The following is a 21659-nucleotide window of genomic DNA, read 5'->3' on the forward strand; positions in this document are numbered from 1 at the left end:
AGAGAGGAAAATGCATTCGTGTATATTAACCCGGTGGGCTATGAAATGAAAAAACATGTTAATGGAAAGAACATTTGGTTCATATTCCTTTGCCACCTGGGCAGGAGAAATCATGAATTTGGCAATAGAGATTCATAATAAAATTTGAAAATACCTTCAGTTATATAAAACTACTCCTTTTTGTGCTTCTCTGGTAGCCTCCGCCTTATCCGCATCTCTGCGGTGCACCGTCCGATGAACTTAAGCACTTCATCGATCAAGATCACCGGAAATGCGACGGCAATCACCAACAGCCATTCGTTTAAGCTGAGCGGCACAATGCCGAAGACCTGGGCCAGAAATGGCACATAGAGAATGAGGAAATGAAGCCCGAATGACGTGGCCATGGCCACGAGAAGCCAAGGGTTGACCCATGGCGGCATGGTCAACAGGCTGCCATCCTCTGACAGAGCATTGAGGGAGTTGAACATCTCGATGGCCACCAACACAGAAAGAGACAACGTCGTTGCCTTGACTTTCCCCGACTGGAAGTACTCGCATGGATTGCTCTCAAAGGAGAAGACGCGAGACCCAGCAGTGAAGTTTGATGCAGTGAACCCCTGCCATGAGGCACACTGCCCCCAGTTGGCCAGCTGCGAATACGTAACCAGACTGTGCCCGTCCCCAGTTAAGTCGATGCCCAGAAATGACCCTTGAGTGTACCATATCACGAACACACCCACTGTCGCCATGCCCACGTACAGCCCGATGACCTGCCACGAGGAAAAGTCAATAGTCTGATGTGGATACAAGGGAAAAGTCAAAAGGAAAGGGAGCTGACCAGGTAGCGGAAGAGGATCCACGCGCTGACGAGGGAGTCATCACTTCTGCGAGGGGGCTTCTTCATCACGTCCTTGTCTGGAGGGTTGAATCCGAGGGCCGTGGCTGGAGGCCCGTCGGTTACGAGGTTGACCCAGAGCAGTTGGACTGGGATCAACCCCTCTGGAATGCCCAATGCAGCCGTTAAGAATATCGACGCAACTTCGCCGATGTTTGACGAGATCATGTACCTGAGTTGACCAGGTTTTATTGTAATGTGTTTAGATTCAAGCAATTTTTCATTGTACTTTTCCTCTCAGGCAGGATGTCGTTCTTCAACATTATTATTATTTAAAAAGTTAGGTCGATGGTCAAAGTAATGGTCAAACCTGATGAATGCTTTCATGTTGTTGTAAATGGATCTTCCTTCGCCTACGGCCGCGACTATGGTGCTGAAATTGTCATCTGCCAAGACCATGTCTGAGGCTTCCTTGGCGACCTGGAAGAAATGCAGAAATAATTTTCAAAAATGATTTTTAGGGAGAGAAAAGAGGGGGAAAAGAAAAAAGTCAATAAACCTCAGTCCCTGTGATACCCATGGCAATTCCGATATCGGCAAGCTTCAAAGCGGGAGCATCGTTGACACCATCACCAGTCATGGCGACGACCTCGCCTTCTTCTTTTAGCAATCTAACAATATCCTGCTTATGTTTTGGTTCTGCTCTGGAGAAGAGAAGGCCGCCAGACTGCTGAAGATACTTCTTCTTATCAGGAAGAGTCATGAATTCTTTTCCCGTGATGCTCTTCGAGGATATATCTTCCCCAGGGGAAAAAACGCCAATTTCACGGCATATGGCCTCTGCCGTGTCTTTGTTGTCCCCAGTAATCACCATGACTTGGATTCCAGCTGCCCTACAATCCTCAATTGCTTTGTGAACCTCTTCTCTTGGAGGATCCTGCGGGGATAATGAGAAAATGAGAAAATGAAAATGAGGAAAGAGGAGAACAAGGAGAAAAACAAGAGAGAAGAGAATACGTACCCTGAGGCCAACCATGCCCGCAAAAATGAGATCACTCTCTATTGAAGTGTAGTTAGCCGGGTCCAGTAAAAGCCTATGAGCAGGGTGACTTTCCCCATCGTATGTGGCAAATTCGTTGACGTCTATCTTGTAGGCAAAACCCAAACATCTAAGAGCCTTAGACGACATTGATTGAAGCTCCGCTAGGATCAGATTTTTTGACTGTTCATCTAATGGTGTAATTGTGCCGTCAAGCAAAAGAAGATAGGCACTACGATCGAGCAAGTTTTCCACAGCTCCCTACAGTTAAAACACACAAATCGTTAGCCTGTGGTTGGTAAGGAATTGCTCTTAAGTACGAGAAAAGTAAATTCTTAGTTAAGATCAACCTGACATTATGCAGTGATAGAAGCTGCTACCGTGTAAAATATAAGAATTTTTTTTTATGAAGAAAAGAGGGAAGATCAACCGCAAATGGTGATCAACCCGAAAATAAGGAAAATAATAATCCTAGAGGACAATTTGGTTTTCTTTCAGTATACTGGATTCTACCCGACAGAGATGTCAAAACTTTATCACACGAAGAAACAAAATTTGGCCATGAAAAAGAGAATCACAACCGATTAAGGAATGACAAACCAAGTAAGGAGGAGGTCCAGAATATTATTTAACTCGATGAGAGAAGAAAGTGCCACGTGGCACCACCTAGTTCCTGAAGTTACGTCATCTAGGTCTTCACAAGATGTTCACAATCAGAACAAAGAAACACATAAAATGCTTTCGACGAGTGACAGGGTTCTTCAAATTTAGTCCAAAACGGATACTTCATGATTCGTATATTTTCGGTCATTCGCATTTCTTAATCATTTTGCTCACAAAATAAGAACATATAAAGCTTATTATACGCTGTTCTAGCAGTGTTCTGAGAAATCAATGACAGTACCTTCACCAACAAGATATTGCTTCCAGATTTTGATTTCACCATGACGCCCATCGATTTTCTAGATCTATCAAACTCAAGGGTCGCAATTCTGGGCGAAATGGTTTTCCAATAATTGCAGCAACCTAAGGATTACAAAAACATAGGCGATCAGAACGAGAATCCAAGTGCCCAATTTAATTACATTCGTGATGGTTAAGATTATAAACATACGGAAATCTTCATCAATAACTGACGCTCTAGATCCGGCTGGCATTCCCATTTTCTCCACCAGCACCTAAAATAAAAGCACACCCCATTAGAAATAAACTTTAAAAAAAAAAATCACAAAAAAACCCAAACCTTTAGGGCTGCTTCCGTTGACATTCCATTCGCATGATACTGTTGACCGGACCTCGTCACACTTGCATCATTGCAAACACATGCAATCATGGCAATTTTCTGCAAATTCGCATCCATCCCTCCAATCGGCCAATCCTGAATCAACCCATCATGAGGATCATACGTCGTACCCTCCACTTTAAACCGTCGAACTTCATCCTTCCTTTGTCCAATCGCCACTAAAGTCGCGGCAGACATCTGATTCGTAGTCAAAGTTCCCGTCTTATCTGAACAGATCACCGTCGTACATCCCAGAGTTTCAACACTGGGCAGCTTTCTAACCAATGCATTCTTCTGGGCCATCTTCCTCGTTCCCAAAGCCAAGCAAGTGGTTATAACAGCAGGCAACCCCTCTGGAATCGCAGCAACAGCTAAAGCAACTGCAATTTCGAAATAGTAAGTACACTTCTCAAAAGAAAACTTGAAATTCCTCGGCCAACCATCAACATAATCCCAGGTGAAGAAGTACTTCACGTTGATGAGCCACACCAAAGCGCAAATCACCCCAATTATAACAGTCAGAGACTCCCCAAACTCGTTCAATTTCTTCTTCAGAGGCGTCTCCATGTCATCCTGAGACGCTTCATGGATTTGGGAATGGACTTTCCCCAATTCTGTGTTCATCCCCGTCTGCGTTACAAGACAAACGCAAGACCCGTTGACGATTGTAGTGCCGGCGAAGACCATGCATTCCTTTCCTTGTATGTCCATGTCTTCTCCGTTAATCTTGTGGTGGGTCTTGTTCACAGCGTCAGTCTCTCCCGTCAAAGACCCTTGATCGACCCTTAGAGTAGAACTAATCAAGAACAAGATTCTCATGTCAGCAGGCACCTTGTCACCAGCTCGGAGCTGAACAATGTCTCCAGGAACGAGATCCTTGGCGGGCAGATTAGGGATGACGAGGCCGTCCCTCTTCACCGTGGCGTGCTCCGATTGAATCTCTTTCAAAGCTTCGAGCGCCTTCTCGGCGTTGCTTTCTTGCCAGACACCGACCATGGCGTTGACGATCAGAATCAAGAAAATCACCAAAGGCTCGACGAAGGCGGTGATTCCCATCTCGCCACCTTCGTCGCCATCGTACCAAGCGAGGACGAAGGAAACAACGGCGGCGACGAGAAGAATCCGAACTAGAGTATCGTTGAACTGTTCCAGAACCAGTTGCCAGATCGAAGGCCCGGCGTGTTTCTCAAGCTCGTTCAAGCCGTACTTAGCCTGGCGCCTGAGGACTTCCTCGGATGCGAGGCCGCGATCGGCGGAGACGTTGAACTTTTCTTCGCATTCCCGCACGTCTCTGGCCCAGGCCGGGAACGTACAGCCGGAAATCACAGGCTGAATCGATTCAACACCGTTCTCGCATCGATCCTCAGCTCCATTTCCCATGATTCCTAACAAAGAATGCGAAAACTACAACTAGACTTTGGAAAAAAACCTGAATCAAGGCTGAATCATGACGAAGAACAGGCCTTTGATCCAGATCTCTTCGAAAGCCGATCTTCAAAATCAGATCTCCGATCCGAGATCTCTTCCTTGCACGTTACTATCAGCACTTATTCAGGAAATTTCCTCGAACCCGCCTCTTCCACGCGACCTCCGCTTCTGTGAAAGCGAGAGCGTGTGGAAAGGGACAAAATTTCTGGTCGCGAGGGGCTCTTTGGAACCGGGCGAAAGCGACTGCTATATAATTTATAGATCAATAATTCAATCAATAATTTAAATGAGATTATTATTCTAATGGTAGGTACTAATGGTCCGTGACGGATGGTGGATGACGGATGACGAAATAACAGTGGCACTGAATCAAAACATGAATATCACCTAATAAAAACATCATACTTGAGAGTTGAGAGGAGGAAAGCTTTTCCAGCTTGTCCCACTCTCTGTTCTCCTGACCTGATCTTGGATGACGATATCGGGACGGATATCCAAACTTCGTCATCACTAATATCCAGATATCAGACGAGTGTAAGGGATACTGGTTGCTACAGTTCTCGTATCTGAGACTGTTAACCATCCGGTTATATTGCAGAATCATCTGAGACAAAGATACAGGATGGGACCAAAAAAATACTCGTCCCGTCCCACGTCCCAATTTTTAGAGGTTCGTCGGAACCGTCCCGTCCATGGTCTATCTCATCCAAAATATTTTCGTCCACGTCCCCTCCCGTCTGAAAACCGTCTCGTCTGAGACATTCCCCTTCCCTCCTACATCTGGGACGAAAAAAAACAAGGTTATCCTTGTGAACACTCGGCTCTCGCTCGGCTTTCCCTCTTGCGCCCTAGGATCCCACTCGGCTTTCCCTCTCGGACTCTTGGCTCCGCTTGACTCCCATGGAACGAACTGTCCTGTCCGCCGTCCAAGGCCCCCGAACAGAATGGTTTTTTCGTCCTGTGGCAAAAAAGCGTCACGTCTAGAGACCAGCAGACAGTTCTATATTGGGTCATTCATCCAATATCCCCGATAGGATGATTTTTTGTCCATGGGCGAAATAACTGTCCCATCCACGTCCGTGCATTATAGTCCCGATATGGGTATCCAGCTTTGTCTTAGGGGTTGGTCTCGAGATCAGCAGCCGTCTCCTATCAGGGGTTGGATGACGATTCTGGACATAGGTGTTGGATATCAGTTTTTCTGATATCCAACATATGAATTATAATATATGAAACATACACATAACGGATTCAGATATCCGAACATTGATATCCGGAACTGATATCAGGGCCGATATTAGGTACCGTCGTCCGCTACCTTATGCATATCACACCTGTCTGTTATCCAATACTGGCATCTGAAAACCATCCAGATTTCATACTCTGATATTGGAAAGGTTAAAGTTTTTACCAAAAGCTGACACCCAGACCGAAACTATATCGTCCAGAAGATGGGGATGGAAGTTCGTCTAGAGACCTCCCTACGGGACGGCTTTTGTCCACTCAGACGAAAAAACCATCCCCTCCGCGTCCCTGCACTGATTCTGGGCATCGGACGGGACGATCTTCATCCCGTCCCGTCCATCGTCCATGTCCTGGACGATCCGGAACTATACTAGTGATGGGATGCGGACGGGACAGTTTTTTCGTTCCAAGACAAAAAATTTGTCCCCTCCGCGAGGTTGGACGAAAATCGGGACGGAAATTCATCCCGAGACCTCTGGACGGGACAATTTTCGTCCAGTCAGGTAAAAAAAACCGTCCCGTACGGAGGTCTTTAACGAAAAAACTGTCCCCTCCGCGTTTCTGCACTGATTCCGGACGTCCGACGGGACGATCTTCGTCCTGTCCCATCCATCGTCCACCTTCCGGAACCATCATTCCCTATCATCCAGTTAAGATCAGAACTGATGACGGCCGACGGGGAGAGACGGGCCGGACGACGAACCCGTCCAAGAACTTCCCTGATGAATTGACACGTGGACGTGGGCCCCACACATGAAGGGTGGATTCCAGGTGGACTGAAAGGTTTGGGCTAAAAATCGGCCCATTTAAGAACGCTTTTCTAAAGTTTTTTTTTTGGCTATCTGCTCAACCCTTCCTCTCTTCTTCCGTTCTTCATGCGCAATCTAGGCGTGAATGGGGAACAAAATTGCGAAGACGACGCAGATTTCGGCTTCAGAATACTATCTACATGATCTACCTTCGTCGTATAATCTCGTGTTCATCGAGGCTCTCGGCCATGATCGTTTGTTCAAGTCCATCCGCTGCAAGCACGATGAAGGAGAAGTTCTCGTTAAGGTTTACTTTAAGCGAGGCGATTCTCTTGCTCTCAAGGTGCGCGATCTTATGTTGTCTATTTGGGTTTTTCTTTTTTTTTCTTCCTGCTGTTTGAACTCATGCGTGTGCAGGAGCACGAAAGGAGGTTATGCGAGATTAGGGGAATCTTGCGTCGGATCCCGCGCTCGCACGTTTGGCCCTTCCAGGTTCCGTGGCTTAATTTTTGTGCCGAATTTTTAGTGATGATGTGCCGCGATCAATTGATTTTTATCCGAATTGTTCAGCGATGAAGAAAAATTTCTCTGTTACTACCTTCTTAATTTCTCCTCGCAATTTATCACCGCTTGAAGCATTTTCATCCGAATTCTTTTCTACCATCAATCGGATGGTCATTTCCGGAGTCTCAAAACATGTTTGTATCCATGAAAAACTGTGATAGAAGATAAATTCGTTGCAAAAAGTCTTGAATTTTATGTTTACAGAACCTGTGAATTACACTTGAAATTCTTTTTAAAAGCTGAATTATTCCTAGAAGCGCGGAAATCATTGTTATGGTTAGTTCCGCCGATCAAAGAACATCGTGGTCGAATTATCTCCGAAACTTTTGTCAATGACTAATTTTGTGATTTCACGTACCCCGTTCTATAGTTTTGGCTGGAGACGGACAAGGCGGCGTACCTTTTGAGACAATATTTCTTCAGCAACCTCCATGACAGGCTAAGCACTCGACCTTTCCTCAGTCACATGGAGAAGAAATGGCTTGCGTTCCAGGTAATGTTGATGATATTAATTCTCCGTAATTTTTGAAGAACAGAGAACCCCAACTGATGCATAAGCTTTAATCTTGTGGTACTGGTTTTGAGTTAGAATTTCGATTTTTTTTCCTTCGCATTTATTTTTGCCGTCTTCACTCCTTTCAGATGTCAGTTTCCCGACTTAGCTAGTTTGGTTGTGCAGCTCCTGTATGCAGTCAAGCAGAGCCACGAGAATGGTGTATGCCATGGTGAGGGCATCCGACAACGAAACCAGGTTTTCCTTTTAATTTAAACGGAAATTATGATGTCATTAAACTGGGCATTTCATCTTATTACTCTAGGTGATATCAAATGCGAGAATGTCCTCATTACTTCATGGAATTGGCTCTACCTTGCGGACTTTGCATCCTTCAAACCAACTTACATTCCTGTCGATGACCCGTCTGACTTCTCATTTTTCTTTCACACCGGAGGCCGGAGGCGGTGTTATCTCGCTCCCGAGGTTAGTGTCGTCTCTACGTTCCTGAATTTCTCTTTGAAACATAGAATCCGTAAACCACGAGGGATTTTTAATCGCTACAATTGATAAAGCTGATGGCAAATAACAGAGAGCTGCTTGATGTTTTGTGGGTGTTATCGTTTATACTACCGTTGAATCTTCTTCATCATAAACTTGTCGGTTTTATTTGTAACGAAGAAGCATGCTATGCCCGTTGTTGGAAGCCATCTCTGCTCCTTTTTTAATCTTTTAAGATTGATAAATCTCCCGTAGGCATCTATAGGATGGATGAAGACTAGATTTGAACATCAGATTGATTGAAAGCGCTCACCAGACATTAGTTAGAGACTGAATATGGGTGTGATTCCAGCGAGAGTGCAGTTGCTTAGATTTTTCCTAATAAGGTTACACTGCATGTCCCTACCTTTTTTGAGTACCCCAATCAGATCGCTTGTATTCTCACAAGACTGTCAATCAAACTGGTTTTTGAATTCTCTACTAAAAATACGCGATTTTAGACATCTTGACTACCTGCAAAACTCTTTTTCAACACCAGTTTTTCAAAATTTTCAAGGAAATGCATCAGTCTCGTTACACGTTTTTGTGTTTTTGAATTCTACTATTTTTCTCTACTTTCATTTGTATAGTCTCGTTGCATGTATAATAAGGATGAGTCAGTTTATTTTATGTTATGTTTAGAGATTTTATGAGCATGGTGGCGAGATGCAAGCTGCACCAGATGCGCCCCTCAAGCCATCAATGGATATCTTCTCCCTAGGGTACTTGTGTTATAATGGTTTTTCTATATGTTCGACCAATAAAAATTCCCAAGTATAAACGTGTGAAATCAAACTTTTCTCTATATTGCCCGTTCGTAGCTCTAAACGTGTGAAACTAAAATTTTTTTCTAGTTTGGATTGCAAACAGGTAAAATGATCGTATATTTTTTTCAAGATGGCTTAGATGCTGCTCAGGGGAGTTCCTTGTGCACGTTCAATTTTTCAAGTATTTTTTTCATAAATGAAGAACTGGATGTAACGCGTTTTGTCTCACTGTAACTGTTGCACGCTCTCGTCTCTTCACTCCTTTGTAATTTGTGGTAATTGCATTTCTGATCGTAAGTTGCATCAGTGTACTTCAGTAGCTGTACCATATTCATTAAGTATTAACTGGAGACCACTATCTATTTTCTCTTGGTTGAACATGGCTAAGATAAATCAACAATCTTTGGACACAGAAAACCTAATTTCAAACCATATTTCATCTTTCTGTCGACCCTCAAATCCTTGACTCCAATTCCACTCTTTCTCCCGATACAATGACCTCATGTTACACCGAAGACGTCAATTGTTTACAATGATTCCTTATCACATTTTTATTGATTTTTCGTTAGCAAAAAGTAGAATTTCTTATGCAAATCAAAGTTTTTCCCCATTACATGTCGCATGGTTTTGTCTCATGTCTAATGTTTTCGATATTTCATCCTAAAAAATCGAATGATTTAAATGGATATCCGACAATATAATGTTTCCTTCACTCTTATGCGTTCTTTCTGTTTTATTCATACTGTGAAACTTTTATTTCCTTCATTTTCCACGGCAACTGTGACTCAGATGGCTTTTTTATTTATTTTCTGAGGGCTCAACAGTAACGTCACTTTATGAACCTTTTTCGTAGGTGTGCTATTGCAGAACTTTTCCTTAATGGTCAACCTCTATTTGAATATTCCCAGTTACTTGCCTACCGAAGAGGCCAATATGATCCTTGTCAGCACCTTGAAAAGGTTTGTGCCATGTCGGGTATTTTACAATTTCACTTTTAATAGTTGGCGAGGTCTCGTTTTCATTTTTTTAACGGCGATGTTATCTACGAGATACAGAGGGAGAAACTAAACTAGTTTGTCCTGCATAGTCAAATCCACGTCTTTCTACAAAGTGGAAATTATGTAAAGCGTCCTGTCGTCACATCCGATCTTCTTCTCCCGTCCTCTGCATTTCCTCGTTATTCTTACAAGCGGAAAAATAAAATATATATCTTGAGCCTTACAAGCGCGATAAAATTCAAGGGCGGAATGACCTAAAGATTTTTACTCTCGTTCCTGTTTGATTGACCATAATTTTGAGAAGCATTTGCTGGGATAGTCTGAATCTTTTTTCTATTTTCTATGGCCTTTTCCTCCCGCTTGGTGAGCAGGTTTTCAAAGGAGTTTTTGTGGGTGTAAATATGAGTCGTTTATGAATTGTATAAGGCGTGTTCATCTCATGTATACTCATTCCCGACATTTACTGATTCAGAAAGTCAAATTCACTCTTCGTGTTCTGAAGGTTCATTCGTGGTGCCTTTTTGCTTCATTGATTCGAGATATACTTTTAGTAACATCAGTGCGGATAACAAACTTGGTTAAAATTTGAAGTACACACGAAGATTGAAAACTCAACTTTACGAAGCGTCAAATTTGTCAATGTTCGTCTGGTCCCTTGGAAGCCATTGATCACAAGATCGAGAGCGGAGGAAGAAGAAACATAGGATGTCATTAAAACAATAGAGTTACTACACAAAATACTATTGGGCCAGTTTATCATGAAGCCCATACGGATATACAACAGCTAGATTAACCTCAGACTGCATGCAGTCATGTGCTTGCGTGTGCCATATCATAACAATGTTATTTGAATGAGGTCCTGGAAAGGCCATTAGAACATATTTAACTTGAGATATTTTTTCATACACTTCTTCACGGTCATCTGCTACGTAGTAGAATTGGAAGCTTTTAAATTGATGTTTCTTGGGGTTTCTATCAGTTCTCAATTTACTTGGTACCCTCATGCGCCATTCATGTCAATATGTAAATTTTTCATTTTCATCCAAATAATTTTTAAAAGACTGTTTAATTAAAGAGTGTTTTCTAGCGATGAAGCCCAAATTTACATTCTCTCTTACTCTGAGTATTGATGATTATCTTGCTATTTTAAATTGGAAATTGTAGCTGAAACGAGCTTATCCTGACTGCAGATAACAGACATTGGGGTCCGAAAGATGATACTGCACATGATCCAGTTGGACCCAGAACTGCGCTTGTCTTGTGAAAGTTACTTGCAGGAATATAGTGCAGTTGTATTTCCATGCTATTTCTCTCCATTTCTGCATAAATTTTTTTCCTGCCTCGTTCCTCTCGACTCAGACACACGGGTAAGACATTCTCCTGCGATCAGTTGCCAATTTTCCTTGAGCAAGCTTATTTATTTTACTCTTTTTGGGATAGGTTGTTGTAATCCAAAGTGCATTTCACGACATATACCGACAAATGGTGGGAAGTCCATCAAGCGAAGCTGCCTCAGAGTTGTCTCTGGCAGGTCATAGCCATGGTCCTCAGGCAACTGAAACAAAGGAAAGTACAAATTACTCTAAGTGTAAGCCACGCAGCGATGAGGTAGGGAAGGATACTCTTTTTCTAAAGGTTTCTTCTCTTCTCAAAGAACTAGAACTAGGCAACGATTCTTCAACTTTCTTTGGAACACGTAGAGATTCTTCTTCTAGTTCCAGTGATGGCATCAACTTTCATGGCATGGATCAGCCTCCACAGCAACCTTCCGTTGAGTCTCTTAAAGCCATGTCTAATGTCTACAGAGAAAAGGAATTCCCTCTGCTGAAAAAGATTCAGAAGAGTGATCTTACATTACTGATGTCTGAATATAACAGTCAGTTGGATGCGTATATGTATGCTTTATTTCCAGAATGCAAGTCAAATTTAAACTGTGAAGGTATGGTCCTTATATCGGCTTTGATTTGCTCCTGTCTTCGGAGTGTAAAACAACCTCAAGTCCGAAGGAGTGCCCTTCTTATGCTCCTGGATGCATCTTTGTACATAGACGATGAAGATCGTCTACAACACGTTCTTCCTTATGTCATTGCAATGCTTTCAGACTCCTCTGCAATCGTTCGTTGCGCTGCATTGGAAACCCTGAGCAATATTCTACCATTAATTAGGGATTTCCCGCCCAGTGATGCAAAAATATTTCCCGAATATATTCTACCAATGCTCTCCATGCTTCCACATGATCAGGAAGAAAGTGTCAGAATTTGCTATGCCTGCAATATTTTCAAAATTGCCCTTGCTGCCTTCCGATTCTTGATATGCTCTAGAGGGTTAAATGAATGTCAATCCCAAGACAAAGTAAACTTACCAACCAAGTCTGATACATCACCGAATAAAGAAAGAGATGACATTGACGCACAAATCTTGCAGCTTAGAAGGTCTATAGCGGAAGTTGTTCAGGAGCTAGTGATGGGGCAAAAGCAGACTCCCACTATCAGAAGAGCTCTTCTGCGAGACATCGGACAGCTGTGCTATTTCTTTGGGCAGAGACAGAGTAATGACTTCTTGTTACCAATCCTTCCAGCATTCTTGAATGACCGGGATGAGCAACTGAGAGCTATATTTTATGGCCATATTGTATTTGTCTGTTTTTTTGTGGGCCAAAGAAGCGTCGAAGAATATCTCCTGCCTTATATTGAGCAGGGTTTAAGCGATGGAATGGAAGCTGTCATTGTAAATGCGCTTAAATGTCTCACTATGCTCTGCCGGAGGGGATTCTTGAGGAAAAAGATACTTCTTGATGTGATTGAGAAGGCTTTTCCCTTGCTTTGCTACCCTACTCAATGGGTCAGAAGATCAATCGTTGGTTTCATTGCTGCATGCAGTGAGAGCTTAGGACAGGTGGACTCGCATGTCTATTTGTCGCCAGTGCTGCGGCCGTTTCTTCACAGAGAACCCACTTCTTTGTCTTCTGAAGCATCTCTGCTCTCCTGTCTCAAGCCCTCCGTCTCGAAGACTGTGTTCCATAAGGTTCTAGAAGGCACCCGGAGTTCTGATATGTTGGAGAGACAGAGAAAGATATGGTATAATGAAGTGGGTTCATCTAACCAGTGGGATGTTATTGAAAGCACAAATAAAGTTGTGAAGGAACAACCAAAGTTCCCGGATAAGATGCATTCAAAGACCTCTCCTTCCTCCGGAGGTTCTCGTTCTCTGCATACTTTTTCCAGCGGTGTAGACACGAAGGATAGACTCTCTTCTGAGAAAATGCACTTTTCTGGCTTCATCTCTCCCCATTTCAGTGCTGGCAATAGCTTAGTCTCTGATGGACAGTCTGAGGGCATACCTGTCTATTCCGTCCTCTCTGAAACTAAATTGCAGAGGAATTCTCCTGGAGCTTCCTCTCTTTCTACGCCTATGTCAGAGCTAAGTAAAAAACAGTTCGGTTTGTCTAGTTCGGGCCCATCACAGTTTGTGTCTGGACCGAAGACTATGAAGATTCCAGCTGAAACCTTTGAGAAGGACATAGCTGGAGACGGTGCCTCGCCTCGAAGCGACACCACTGGACTGCCTTCCTTTCCCAGGGGATCATCAATCCCAGACGAGGAATGGAGGCCACGTGGCGTGCTCGTGGCGCATCTCCAGGAACACCGTTCTGCAGTGAATGACATATCTGTGTCTGTCGACCACAATTTCTTCGTGACGGCGTCAGATGACTGCACTGTTAAAATATGGGACACGAGAAAGCTGGAGAAGGACATTTCCTTTAGATCGAGGCTGACTTATCCTCTTGAAGGAACAGGGAACCGGGCATTGTGCACGGCGATGGTGAACGGCGGTGCGCAAATCGTCGCCGGTGCATCCTCTGGTGGACTCCATATTTTCTCTGTGGATTATGTTTCCAGAGGTTCGAGTAGCACAGTTGAGAGATACTCTGGTGTTGCAGATCTTAAGAAGAAAGACGATGCCGAGGGTGCAGTCATTAGCCTATTAAACTGTTCAGTTTATGATGGTTCACGATCTCAGACACTTCTCTACAGCACCCAGCATGGCGGGGTTCATCTCTGGGACACCAGAGAAAATTCAGGAACTTGGAGTTTTGAATATTCTCCAGAAGAAGGATATGTTTCGTCTCTGGCACTTGGCACTTGCGGTAATTGGTTTGTGTCAGGTTCTTCCAGAGGTGTGATTACATTGTGGGATATGAGGTTTCTCTTGCCGGTTAATTCGTGGAAGTATCCTACAGAGTGTCCAATTGAGCACATGTGCCTGTTTGTATCTCCGATAAGCAACGCTGCGTCCTGTGGCAGGCCATGGTTTTATGTTGCTGCTGGCTGTAACGAAGTTTCTCTCTGGAATGCGGAGAACGGAAGCTGTCATCAGGTATGGAAGAAAGTGTTGAATTTATGCTATTCTGGGATTTAATTTTTTTCAGTTCTGAGCTTCCTGGGCCTCGAGTTGGGTTTTATAATTGTCACATTTGGGATTCAGATTTAGGTCTTAATATTTTTAATTTTAGATGCCTTCAGACTAATGAGCATCCCGAACAAAAGAGGAATATCTGTTTACAATGGATTAGAGTCTAAATATGTAAAATGTTTCACGTGCTTTAATTTTTTTTTAAAGATGCAAGTAATGGGAGGGATTTTGGGTATGCAGGTTCTGCGGCTGGCTGGGGAAGATAACGATGTGGAAAATTCTTCCAAGTTATTACCCTGTGCTTTGAGGAAATCTCCTGGAAAGTCGGTTGTAAAAAAAGGGAAGGAAAATACTTCAGTGGATTCCAAGTACAGGATAGAGGAGTTCAACAGGCCTCCTCCTCGCCTCTCTGGCATTCGGTCGCTCCTGCCGTTGCCGGGGGGCAATCTTCTCACCGGAGGAACAGACCTGAAGATACGCTTCTGGGACCATCTCAGGTTCTTTTATGATCTTAGGCTTGCCCATATTTTGATCACATTACTTATATTCAATCTAACTTTCCTGAATAAAATGGCAGCCCATATAAGAGCTACTGCATATGCGGCCCATCTGCCAAGGGCATTGCATGCGATGAGCAGTATGAGACCAGATCTTGCCTTGGAGTCCAACTTGTACAGGTTGTTGACCTGACTTTCTTCCCTCTTGACCAAACCCATCTGATCAACTCTACAGACCATAAAAAAAACCATTTTCTTTTGTCTGGAACATTAGCAATCAACCTAAAATACACAAAAATCTTACATTTCTGTTGACTCTCTCTGGGCCACGACCCGGTCGTTGACTAAGTCAACCCTCATGGCATCCTTTGTTTTAATCATCATCTGCAGGAGACTAGGAAGCAGCATGTGGCGCCGAAATTGAATCAGAAGGCTCTGCTGGCGGTGGCGGCCGCCGACACCGCCGGCTGCCACCGGGACTCGGTGCTTTCCTTGGCGGCGGTGAAGATGAACCAGCGGCTGCTCATCTCCGGCGGCCGGGACGGCGCAGTCAAAGTCTGGAAGTAGACTCCCTGATGACTGCATTACCAGCGCTGTGAATACATTATACTCCCGGAAGTTGTAAGAAATCGAATCAGCAAACCCGGGTAAGGTTTAATTATGTAAATATATTTTCAATAAATAGAAGCAAATTTTCAATTGTCAAGAACTAGGCATTCCAATGGAATAATCGATGAATTATAGATCAAGGGGCCGAAATGAAAATCAACCTCCTCTGACATCCTTCCCTCCAACAGCATATGTAAATAGATTTTCAAGAAAAAAAATAGAAGCAAAGTTCGATTGTTGAAATCTAGGCATTCCAATGGAGTTATCGATGAAACTATAGATCACGGGGCTGAAATGAAAGTCAACCTCTTCTGACATCTTTCCCTCCAACAGCATATGTAAATAGAGTTTCAAGAAAAAAAAATAGAAGCAAAGTTTCGATTGTTAAAATCTAGGCATTCCAATGGAAATATCGATGAAACTATAGATCAAGGGGCCAAAGGTCAACCTCCTCTGACATCCTTCCCCCCACCAGCATATGTAAAATATTTTCAAAAAAAGATAGAAACAAAGTTTCGATTGTTAAAAACTAGGCATTCCAACGGAATTATCGATGAAACTATAGATCAAGGGGCTGAAAGTCAACATCCTCTGACATCCTTTCCTCCAACAGCATATGTAAATTAGATTTTCAAGAAAAAAATAGAAACAATGTTTCGATTGTTAAAAACTAGGCATTCCAACGGAATTATCGATGAAACTACAGATCAAGGGGCTGAAAGTCAACATCCTCTGACATCCTTTCCTCCAACAGCACATGTAAATTAGATTTTCAAGAAAAAAATAGAAACAATGTTTCGATTATCAAAAACTATGCGTTCCAGTCAAATTATTGACCCAATTCATGAGAAAATTATGAATCAAGGGGCGTCGGCGATGAGCCGAACATGCTGAATGCAATCCCCCTCCCCCGGCATCCTTCCCTCCACCAGCTTACTCCATGTCTGATGACAAAAAAGATAATCAGATCAAGAACCCTAATTCATAGGAATTCTCGACCGGGCTGACCTTCTCTAGGGCATGGAGAAAGGCATCGCGAGCCCCAGCCTTCTCCGAGACGCGCACGCGAAGAGCAGCAGATCGGCGCGTCGGGGGGGAGTGCCTTTGCAAGAGAGATTTCCTCTCCGCCATCATCTCCGGGAAGAGATCGGCTTCTCTGAAGCAGTAGGCATTAACCGGGCGTCTCGATGATCTCTTCTTCCTGCGCGCCGGCGAAACCCTCAAATTCGACCGGATCTTCCTCGCAGAGACCTCCGCGGCATCCGCGAACTTGCGCAAGATCTCGTCGGACGACGCCTTCGAAACTTGCTGGATTTGCCTGCTCGTCGATGCCGACGCCGATTCCATTGCAGAGAGTTGCAGAGCAGAAGCAGAGTTCAAAGGAATTCAAAGGAAGATTGGATTTTTTCGAAGAACGAGCGCGGAGTTTAAAGGAATTTTGACCGCGTTATAGCCGTTGGACGATGGATGACCGTTAGGAGGCCTCTTTATGAAATGTCATTAAATCTTTCTGCTAGCTGGAACTTTGAAAGACATATAGTTTTGCAAGAAAAAAAGAGTAATTATTTCTTCATCTCTAGAAGGTGGAGGATGAACTTTCCTGATGGGGGTTTTAACCCATATTAGGATTGTTGCCGCTTGGTTTAGATGATTCAGAAACATTTGTGAATTTTAATTTATTTCTGAAAAAAAATTCTCACATTTTCTGTGACAATCAGTTGAGATGAGGTTGGCTGAATTTTAGTCTTCTTGGAATATTTTTTAGCTAGAACCTTTTTCTAAATGTGTAGCGGATTGTATTGATTTGGAAAACCAGATTGAAATGGGTAACTTGAGGTCTAATTGGCCCAAAGTCTGAAAACCCAAGAACCAGTGGAAATGAAGAAAATAGGCAACCAATTTGTGTTTAATTTATGTTTATGCAAAGTTTATATGAAAAATCAATCATAAATCAGAGTAGTCACTGGCTAACCTGATTATCCTCTTGAGGGAACCAGATTGGTGGCTAACCAGATTGGTGGCTTTTACACTTCTCTGGAGATGGTATATCAATTTACTCCTTGATTCTTGATCAATTTGCATATTTTTGGATTCAATGGGTTCATCTGAATCTCAGCTTTCCTTGAAGTCCTAAACATGTTTTGCATTAGTGTTTCTCAATCCATAAGCCAATATCAAGACAGATGCTGAACCAGATATCAAAAGGGGAAACTTCTGATATCAGACTTGACCAATATTCAAGGCCAATATCAGAAGTTTAATTTATTTCTGAAAAAAATCTCACATTTCTGTGAGAATCAGTTCAGGTTGACCCATGGGAAGATTGGCTGAAGTTATTTTTTTTAAAAAAAAATTAAACCAGATTGGCTGAAGTTTAGTCTTTCTTAGAAGATTTTTTTAGCTAAAACCTTTTCTAAAAGTGTAGTGGATTGTCTTGATTTGGGAAACCAGATTGAAATGGGTATCTTGAGATCTAATTGGCCCCAAGTCTGAAAACCCAAGAACCAGTGGAAGTGCAGAAAATAGGCAATAAATTTGTGTTTAATTTATGTTTATGCAGAGTTTATATGCAAAATCGATCATAAACCAGAGTAGTCGCTGGCTAACCTGATTCCCCTCTTGAAGGAACCAACTTGTGACCCAGATTGGTGGCTTCATATGGAAGTTCAGTGAGCTCAGTTTCAACCTGACAGTAAAATCTCGTGCTTATCATAAAATTTTAGAAGTCCTGCATGAAGGATGGAATAATTTTTTTTTTGAAGAAAATGAAGGATGAATAATTTAGATGATTCAGCTTGGAATAATTTCCCTCTCTCAAAAGCATGGACATCATCAATGAGATGCGTTATGTTATGGGGAAAGAGACTCCTAAAGTGTTAATCCTAGCAAATGAGAACATCAAATGAGAATCCTAGCAAGTATTGTACATGCTTTTGAGACGGGGAAAGAGACTCCTAGAAAAAGAACCCTGAATAAAAAAATCAGTACCTACACAATAAGTTGTGACACATAACACTCAGTCCATATTTCATTGGCCACATGTATGACAGGTTTCATGGTTATTAAGTAGAGCTGATGCACAGATTCCTTTTCAAAATCTGATAAGGGGACGGATCTTACAGGTTTTCCATCTATAAGAGACTTCTGAATTCTTTCCAGTGCAGATTTTATTACTCTGTCTGTCTGTCTGTCTGCTTAACAACAGTTCATTAGTCTCAACTTGGATGTCATTAGTGATTTTTCATAATCCAAATTAATGGGATTGCAACATATGACCACACGTGAATAAACCTTATATTGTAAAACATTCAAAATAAATCCATAACATATATTGTAGCTTGCCTTAAATGTTTTCCCTTTTCATGACGTCCCTTTTCTTCCATCTAATCACTTCATAAGCCCTTCCATATAATATTTTCTCATCCTTCATTTTTAAATCTATACATACATATTTTTATTTGTATTCCTATATCGCTCTTCTCAGGCCATCATCATTCCTTCACTCTTACCTTATTTTCTTTCTAATCCTCTATTCATATATCTATCCTATATCATCCTATATTCATAATCATAATTGAGGTTCTGTATAAATTTCATTTTCACCTTTCAATCGAACCATTTCCCAAATCTCTCTAGCACTTACCATCCAAGTATCATTTCTCACCACTTTTTTCACTACTAAAGAATATTAAATTTCTAATCATCGTTTCCTGTGGATTCAAGCTAAATAATCAATAATTAGCCATATTATAGTGGGAAATATTTTTAAAACAAAATATCAACACTATAATGAATAAGCCTTATAGAATTGATCTGTTACGCTATCAATTTTATAGAGAAATATAATCAATATTTTTGGAAGAATTTGACATGAAATACACTTTAAAAGATATATCATTCATCTATTAAGATTAAACTCAAACTTTAAAAGATTACACTTAAACACTCAAACTTATAAATAAAACCCTCTAATTTTTGAAACAATGGTTAAAGTCCTCATGCATTTTGATGCATTCGTTTGTTATATTATTTAATACAGTTAATATAGAATAATTTTATAAAACTCACATTAATTTCATAAGTAAAATGACTATGTTTTGTGTAGACTAGAATGGTGTGGATAAGTTTATTCTAAATATACAAAAAGTAAACAAACTCATAATGTCGAATTCTAGAGAATTAATCATAAAAGTTAATGATTTAGAAATTATGTAATAAATTAAAATTGAATTTAAATTATTTAGTAACTAATAAATAATAATTTTTAATGGTATAAATATGATTCATAAATTGAAAAATCAAACCTTCAAGGAATAAATTAAAAGATTAATCTAATTATGAAAGAAAGCTGTAGGTCTTTTTGTTGAGCCAAAATGATTTGTGAATTTTTATTTTTTATATAAACTGTTGGGTTCTAGTAGCCTAGCTCTGTATGAAGATGAGGATTCCACGCAGCGGAAGACACGTAACGGAATCGAACGACATCAAATAAAACTGTTGAAACGAAGTACCTTTGCATGGATCACATCTGTGATTTCTTGGATCCCAAAGCGAGATGAGTCGAGCTGCTCAAGTGTGCAGCCTGTAGATGTATCCACGCTTTCCTCGGCACGTCTTATTTCCTCCTTCTCATTGAGAAGTCTCGTTCCACCTCCATCGTCAATGTTACACCGTCCCGATAATATCGAGCATAGAGAGGGGTGTGGGGAGAAGGGAGAAGAAGGGGAAGGCCCCTGAACAATTCTGGCCTGGGCGAATTTCATCAGGCCATCCCCTATTTATACTAAGTGGTTATTTTTGATAAAAACCCTCAAAACTTAAGTATATCTTCCGATTTCCAAAAGACCATTTGCATGTGACCCTCTAGGCCCATGTATCAGTCTAGTTAATGATTCCAGTGGCCCAATAACCTTTATTGACCTTCCAAATTAATTAACGTCAAATTGATTTAACCTAATCGATAGGTTGAGTCTCCAACACGTGGGGTGCCAAGCTACACCTCGTGCTCTAGAAGATACAAAGGAGTGTGTATCGACTCACTCATTGAACTTGTTCGTCATCGGTTACCATGTACATATTATCCCTCATCTACTTGATGCCCCTTGGATGACTTAGGGTATAGCCAACTGTCAAAACCTAATCGGCCATCTGAGTTAGTAGTGATGCATTCGAAAATCATTGGAGAACTCTTCTTCGATATTTTACTGCCTTGGCCAAGGACTTTATTGCATTGTCCACTCAATCGTCTTTATGAACTATCACCTCTTATGCCAAGGGTGGACGATCCCATCTTGGCCACTCAATTGTCTTTGTGAACTTCTTGATGTACTCGAAGTAAAACTATTTAGAATCCCATGATTAGGGATGTGTAGGTCATAGTCAAAGTACAACTGTCCGTCCACAAGACTTCTTTGTTGTCTCAAGTCTACGGACCACTTACACAACTGTGACATGAATAAACCTGATTGACAGCTTGGTATAATACCATTCAGGGATTCATACGGATCAATTTCGTGAACTCTTTCTACTAAAGAGCACCCACTATCTATCCTTTGTGTCTCCACACTAATGGCTACGGGATCTGCAATACTCATCATATGAGTGAGGCTAGATAGTGCTATTATATCTAGATACTTCGATGTCCTTCTCACGTATCCTTAGAATAGGAATGTTTAGAACACACGCTTAAAGACTAGTGATCTCCGTATTACGATGTCATCACAATTCACAAGTCCGATCGTATATTCATGGACTTCATTATAAACTTCACACGTGCACTATAATGAATATGTCCCATTAATGAACATGGAACGAGATGTGGAATGTGTGATTGGCTTGCCGGCCATATATATTTCCATCATAAACAAGGGAGGAAATGTATAAAATATGAACAGTTGCAAATTACTGAACTTACATTAAAATCATAACCGAACTATCTCTCTTGTTATGAAAATAAAAATATGCGGGCTCCTGAATTCCTTCTTCTTCTTATGCCAGAGAGTTGACTTGTTTGGCAAAGCATCTTAACTTGAAACCACTTATCAAAGTATCATAATATTTTAAAGAAGATCAGGATCTTAAAGATCATTTCACAATCTTCTCTCTTATATTCTCACCTATTATAATCTTATTTCACCTAAAAGTATTAAATCATAGATCGTCCTTTCTATTAATTGACTCTTGACTAGATAAATTCTAGCTAATGAGTTGGTGGTTTT

The 21659-nt window shown here is 41.7% G+C and overlaps 3 protein-coding genes across 4 annotated transcripts; 1 reads left to right on the top strand and 2 right to left on the bottom strand.

Annotated features, from left to right (window-relative positions):
• On the bottom strand, nucleotides 1-4758 carry LOC144701794 (calcium-transporting ATPase 4, endoplasmic reticulum-type-like). Its single transcript, XM_078573562.1, has 8 exons — nucleotides 3100-4758; nucleotides 2971-3034; nucleotides 2761-2882; nucleotides 1839-2117; nucleotides 1377-1754; nucleotides 1188-1297; nucleotides 821-1049; nucleotides 1-752 (listed from the first exon to the last, which is right to left on the bottom strand). The coding sequence occupies exons 1-8, from the start codon at nucleotides 4516-4518 to the stop codon at nucleotides 171-173; spliced, it is 3183 nt and encodes a 1060-aa protein (XP_078429688.1). The 5' UTR covers nucleotides 4519-4758; the 3' UTR covers nucleotides 1-170.
• Nucleotides 4759-6659: 1901 nt separating this feature from the next.
• Nucleotides 6660-15541, top strand: VPS15 (protein kinase family protein / WD-40 repeat family protein). 2 transcript variants are annotated; one of them, XM_078573573.1, is made up of 12 exons: nucleotides 6660-6903; nucleotides 6978-7052; nucleotides 7495-7617; nucleotides 7804-7849; nucleotides 7943-8103; nucleotides 8800-8879; nucleotides 9778-9883; nucleotides 11113-11289; nucleotides 11363-14299; nucleotides 14576-14832; nucleotides 14913-15012; nucleotides 15223-15541. In XM_078573573.1, exons 1-12 carry the CDS (start codon nucleotides 6706-6708, stop codon nucleotides 15397-15399), a joined length of 4437 nt encoding a protein of 1478 aa, XP_078429699.1. In that variant the 5' UTR covers nucleotides 6660-6705; the 3' UTR covers nucleotides 15400-15541. The 2 variants fall into 2 exon arrangements, with proteins under 2 accessions (XP_078429699.1, XP_078429707.1); XM_078573581.1 differs by lacking the exon at nucleotides 6660-6903 and having other exon boundaries at nucleotides 7034-7052; nucleotides 7767-7849.
• Nucleotides 15542-16182: 641 nt separating this feature from the next.
• LOC144701818 (uncharacterized) lies at nucleotides 16183-16912 on the bottom strand. Its single transcript, XM_078573592.1, has 2 exons — nucleotides 16450-16912; nucleotides 16183-16385 (listed from the first exon to the last, which is right to left on the bottom strand). The coding sequence occupies exons 1-2, from the start codon at nucleotides 16786-16788 to the stop codon at nucleotides 16302-16304; spliced, it is 423 nt and encodes a 140-aa protein (XP_078429718.1). The 5' UTR covers nucleotides 16789-16912; the 3' UTR covers nucleotides 16183-16301.
• Nucleotides 16913-21659: the final 4747 nt, after the last annotated feature.

This window comes from Wolffia australiana, chromosome 1, assembly GCF_029677425.1.
Source record: "Wolffia australiana isolate 7733 chromosome 1, ASM2967742v1".
NCBI lineage: Eukaryota > Viridiplantae > Streptophyta > Magnoliopsida > Alismatales > Araceae > Wolffia > Wolffia australiana.